The sequence below is a fragment of the Prionailurus viverrinus genome, chromosome D2, assembly GCF_022837055.1.
Source record: "Prionailurus viverrinus isolate Anna chromosome D2, UM_Priviv_1.0, whole genome shotgun sequence".
Lineage (NCBI taxonomy): Eukaryota > Metazoa > Chordata > Mammalia > Carnivora > Felidae > Prionailurus > Prionailurus viverrinus.
This window is the reverse complement of record NC_062571.1, coordinates 75832716-75838715: the sequence shown is the minus strand read 5'-3', so window position 1 is coordinate 75838715 and position 6000 is coordinate 75832716. Positions and strand designations below refer to the sequence as shown.

The 6000-nt window shown below is 43.4% G+C and overlaps 1 protein-coding gene across 2 annotated transcripts in view; it reads left to right on the top strand.

Annotated features, from left to right (window-relative positions):
• The first annotated feature begins 1649 nt into the window (after positions 1 to 1649).
• Positions 1650 to 6000, top strand: part of CACUL1 (CDK2 associated cullin domain 1) — a 74359-nt gene continuing 70008 nt past the window's right edge. For both annotated transcript variants that reach the window (XR_007145337.1, XM_047825239.1), the window contains exon 1: positions 1650 to 2487. Coding sequence is in view for 1 of the 2 variants with exons in the window: in XM_047825239.1 (XP_047681195.1) it covers positions 2121 to 2487 (367 nt within the window). In the remaining variant the exon portion in view is untranslated. The remainder of the gene's footprint in view (positions 2488 to 6000) is intronic.

The following is a 6000-nucleotide window of genomic DNA, read 5'->3' as shown; positions in this document are numbered from 1 at the left end:
CCTCTCTTTATCTCCAGTCACACATATCCCCCACCTAGAAAGTCTATTGATGAAAAACTACCAGTTGCTATTTGTCTGAAAAAGATGATTTGTTTTCCCTTTTCCATCATCTTTTTTGCTAGGCATAGAATTCTAAGGTTACATTTTTTCCCCCACCCTTAGGGTTTCACTCAATTATCTTTTACTTAAAAAAATATTTCCAGGGTGCTTCGGTGGCTCAGTTGGTTAAGCCTCTGACTCTTGATTTTGGCTCAGGTCATGATCTAACAGTTAGATCAAACTTCCCCCAACCTCCACCCTCCACCACCCATCTCTGGTTCTGCTTTGACAGTATGGAGCCTGCTTGGGATTCTCTCTCTGCCCCTTGCCCGTACATGTGTCCTCTCTCTCAAAACAAATAAACTAAAAAAGAAGTATTCCCCAAACTTCCCAGGGTCAGATAATTAGCATAGTTCTAGAACCAGGCAATTAAAAACATGCACTGCTTCAAAAACTATATGCCATTAATTCATATGTGAGAACACTGTCTGATTAAATCATTGTTAAGTGATTGGTAAACAGTTCCATTAAGTATAGTACAGAATATATGGGAAAACATAGGTAGAGGAGCCGAAATAAACGTGGACATTGAAGACCATCTGAGACAATTTCTCACTGGCTGAAGTGATACTTCAGTTTCCACAGATACTAACTTCGTATCTGTGGAAATAAAGATTATCTGCTAGTTTAGTGTAGTAACGGTGTTTTCTCGACTTTACCACAAGTAGCTAGAATGTGCTCCACAATAAACAATTATAACATATATTCTCATATAATATACTGCTATTGCTATAATTGGAGAACGCAGAGGAATTAAAGAAATTATAATAGAGCTACATAACCTCTCCCCCTTGCCCCTCTGAACTCTCCCATATAATCTCAAATTTGTAGACAGATTTGTTAAACACTATAAAAAGCTTTGCATTTAATAATTTAAAATTCCTGGGGTGCCTGGGTGGCTCAGTTGGTTAAACGTGGGACATTGACTCAGGTCATGATCTCATGGCTCGGGAGTTCGAGCCCTGCGACCGGCTCTGTGCTGACAGCTCAGAGCCCGGATCCTGCCTCACATTCTGTGTCTTCTGCTCTCTCTGCCCCTCCCCACTCCTGCTCGCTCTCTCTCAAAATTAAATAAACATTAAAAAAAATAAAAATTTAAAATTCCTGGCCTCAGTGTATGGAGAAGTTAAGACACTTAAAAAGAAGAATCCATGAAGAGCTCACTCGCATTCTTTTTTAAGCCACCTTGCTACGTTTCGGTTTTTATTCTTGGTTTTGAAGGTTTCCGCAGTGTGGGCTGAGGCCCACGAGCAGACTCATCAAGGGCCACCCAGGATAGTCCCACCCATTTGTAACGTGCGAACCAGGGCCTCTCGTGGCTCCCTAGCTCTGTCGTCAACCAAAGGCCGGGGCTATGAAGTTCTGCGCGGTGCGGAGGCCCATTTAATCCGGAGGGCGTACGAAAAACACCACTGAAGCGGGGGCCCGGACCATAGCGAACGCCGAACGGTTTCGGGCGCATCTTCAAGGGCCAGCCAGATTCCGGTCGTCCCGGTAACCAGACAAAGAACGCGCTTGCGCAAACTCCTTGTCACGTGGGGCTGGGTCGGGGGCGGGACCGACGGCTGCTCCTTCGGACCCGCGGCCCCTCCCCTCTCAGCGCCAAGGCCAGCCGAGGCGGGGCAAACCTCTGCCCTTTTGCGTGGGGGTGACTCACAGCTCCTGCCTCTTTTCACTTTGGTCTCTCTTGGCTCGTTCCTCGCACCACGTGCCCTCCTGGCCGCGCCCCCAGCTGCCCTTTCCAACTGCCTGTTGGAAGTTGCTGTAAAATGTCGTGAGGGGCGCTGCCGCTTTACGGCTGCCTCTCCCAGGCTAGAGCCCGGGAGCGCCCACCGCCGTCAGCCCTGTCTCGAAGAGTCTGCTCGGCTGAGACGGAGAGACCCGCCGCGCCGCTCCCCGCCCCGCCGCGCCCGTGCCGGCCGCCGGCGATGTGAGCTCGAGGTGGCTGCGGTGCCCCCTGGCCCGGGGTTGAGACGGGCGGCAGGTGCCTGTGAGGCGGGAGGGTGCTGGGGGCCTGCAGGATGGAGGAAAGCATGGAAGAGGAGGAGTGGGGCAGCTACGTGGCGATGATGGACGACCAGAACCACAACAACTGGGAGGCCGCGGTGGACGGCTTCCGGCAGCCCCCGCCACCGCCGCCACCCCCCTCGTCGATCCCAGCCCCTGCGCGCGAGCCGCCAGGGGGGCAGCTGCTGGCGGTGCCCGCGGCCTCGGTGGACAGGAAAGGCCCCAAGGAGGGGCTCTCGATGGGGCCACCGCCACCGCCGGAGGCCAATGGGGTGATCATGATGTTGAAGAGCTGCGACACGGCCGCCGCCGTGGCCAAGGCGGCCCCCGCCCCCACTCCCAGCTCCACCATCAACATCAACACCTCCACCTCCAAGTTCTGTGAGTCCAGCCTCTTCCCTGCAGCCTTGGCTTTTCTCCTCCCCACCCGGACACCGAATCCACCCTTCTCGGCCAGCCCCGCTTCCTTTGTTTCAGGCCTGGGTCTCTCCTCCCCTCCCCGCCTCCCTCCCCCCTCGTTCGGTGTCTGCGGCCAGCGCCTTAGCGGCCCTGGCTTCTTGTGTTACCTGGCCTAGAGAAGCAGCCTGGTGCGCCCACAGCCCCAAGTTCTCCTGCAAATGCGATCCTTATCACAGCTGGCTATCTCTCAACATTAAGAAGCCCTTTTCTTCTCCGTTGCCCCTGAAAAGTTTCGCCCTCAAACGTGAGGGGAAAATTAGGCCGTCTGAGTTTCGTTAAAGGATTCTTCTTTTTTTTTTTTCTTTTTTGTAGTCAGAGAGAAATCTGGCAAGTTGTGTTCTTGTGCTTTTAGCCCGTCTGCGTTCGACAAGTCAGGAATTAGAAAGCTGACCAATAGTTACACCTCGTTCTTTCCCCTTCACTAGCGTGCACTTTCTACGTCCTGATAGAGAACTGTAGTTGTTTTTAGAGTGACACCAATGCGGTGGGAGCGACATCCGTTTTGAAGCTAATAACGTATGAAATTACTTGTCAAAGCGTACACTCATAAGAATAAGCCATTTAGCATGTGTACAAGATAACGTTGAACTTTAGGTTAGTGGTCCGCGTTAATGCTCAATTGCAGGCGGAAAGATTTAAGACCAAAATCTGTTTTGTAATCTGAAACTGACCCTAAACCGACCCTAAACGTAATTTCTCTAGCTAGGAAAAAAGAGTGCTTTTGCTTTGAGTGGGGTGTTTTTGTTTTGTTTTTTTTTTTTTTGGAGGTGGTGGTAGTGGTGAAAAGTGACCATGGCAGCCAGATTTTTCTCTCCTATTAATAACTGCAAGTTTTAAATGACATCTGGTAAAGCAACTGGAGATTTCATTTCTAGTTACTAATTTTATCAAGCAGTACCAGTAATTGTCCAATTAGCTGTGTAGAGAAAATACCTGCCTTGATTCAAATATATATTTAACAACCTTATGCTTTTATTTTTTTGGTGGGAACAGCCCATAATCTAATTTATTTGCCCTCAAGATACAGCTTTGGTCAAAGACATTCATATGTAGGTATGGTTGGTAAGATTTGGATATGATTTTTTTTTTTTTTTGTATCATGTGTATGTGAGAATAATATATAGTTTGTGTATTGAAGTCTAGTAGTGAAACCAGGCTTTGGACAGTGTGGCCTAGTGACATCTAAATGCTGCAGGATCTTGTTTTAGTGCTTAAACAGTTCATTTGAGAGTTCAGAAAACATCATCCAGTCAAGAGCAGAAACCAATGAAATTAGGAACAAAAGAAAGACTTGCTAAACCAAAAGATCGTTCTTTGAAGATCGATAAGCTAGATAGACCTCTCTCTGGTAAGACTGATCAAGTAAAATACATGAAAATATAATTAAGTGAAAAAAAATGGGAAGTAACTACAAGCATGAGATTTCAAAAAAGAATTTTATGAATTCCTGTAGGTTAATAAGATGAAAAGTATCAATTATTAGAAAAATACATATTGAAAGTTGGTATCAGAAGAAATGGATAGCTTGAACTAATAAATATTTAACAAAGTGGAAGGGTAAAGACCTCCCCTTTCAAAAACTGGACTGAGAAATGAATTGCATTGGACTCTTAAATAACAATTCCTTTTTACAAGTTCTAGAAACGGAAATAAAAAGATGCCTAATTTGTTTTATAAGGTTAGTGAAATCTTGATTTTAAAACTAGATAAGGACAATATGAGAAAATTATAGACCTGTTTCAGTTATTAGCATAGATATGAAAATCCTACACATCAAATCTAACAATGTGTTAAAAGAATCCTGATCTATGGAGTTTAAGAATGTAAATATGACTCAACATCTATTTACTGTTAATATAATTTATCTCATTAATAGACTAAAGGAGGAAAATCATGATTATCTTGATACCGTAAAAGCATTTGATAAGATCTAATAGCTATGTGATAAAAAACTCTTTTCCCACGATTGGGATATGAGATCACTAGATCGAGGTCATTACCAAAAACCTACAGCAAATAATAATACTTAGTAGAGAAATTTTAGATTCATTCACTTTAAGATAAGTAACAAGTTAAGGATGCCCTTTATCACTATTATTGTTTAACATTCTAAGAAAAGTCCTGGCTAACACTACAAAGGGAAAAAATAAGTGTAAGGATAGGAAGGGAAGCAATAAAACCCATTATTTGCAGATAACATCACTTACCTAGAAGAACCATTAGAATTAAGAGAAACTATTAGAACTCGTAAGAGTTAAGCAAGGTTCCTGGATTCGAACCATAGGGCACCTGAGTAGCTCAGTCGGTTCAAGTGTCCAACTTCAGCTCAGGTCATGATCTCACAGCTCGTGAGTTCAAGCCCTGCATCAGGCTCTGTGCTGACAGCTCAGAGCCTGGTGCCTGCTTCAGATTTTGTGTCTTCCCCTCTCTCTCTCTACCCCTCCCCCCGCTCACACTCTGCTTCTGTCTCAAAAATAAACAAACATTACAAAAAATAGGATCAAACCATAAAAATTAATAACACTTACTCACTAGCAATAAACAGCTAGTATAGGGAATCAGAAGTAAATATCATATACAATAAAATCAACAAAACCGTAAAGTCTGTAGAAAACTTTAAAACTTGAATAAGGAACCAGAAGAGAATCTAAATAAATCTTTCCATGCTCTTGAGATATGTTTGTTTATTATTATGAGGGTCAGTTTTGTCCATTTTAATCTATAAATTCGATTAAACTGCCATCAGAATTCCAGTTGGTTTGTCTAACAAACTCAGTAACCTAGATCTAAAACTCATATGGCAGATAGAATAAAGTTTACAAACAGCTAAAGCAGTCTTAAAGATTTGTTTTTGGTGGGGTTTGCCTTATTGGAAATTAAGATACTATTTCAAGGCTGTAGTAATAAAAACTATAGTGTAAGTGCACAAACGGAAAAATAGACTTGGGAACAAATTAGATAGTGGAGACTTACCCATATGTGTTCAGGAGCTTAAGAGAAATCACTGGAGAAAGGAGTCCTATTAGGAAGAGTGGCTCAGTATATGGAGAAAAAAACAAACCCTATAGCACAGGCAGAATGGGTTATGGATAAATTAAAAAGACCTAGATGTGAGAGGAGAAATTATAAAATTAATGGAAGACATTGTTGAAGTTCTTTTCTTAGGGACCAGGGACTCCTAATGCTTCAAAAATATGAAGGTGAAAAAGTAGTGATTTTGATTATATAAAAATTAAAGATTTTCATTCAGTGAAAGATGAAAGCATGAGAGAAGGTATTTGTAGTGTCCAGTATTGATAAGGGATTGATATATAGACTAGACAAGGAACTACACATCCCTAAGAAGAGGGCAGCAACCTTTGTAGAAAAATAGGCAAAGGATATTAATAGATAGCTTATGGAATAGCAAATCTTAACTTGCATAGAAAGAGATGT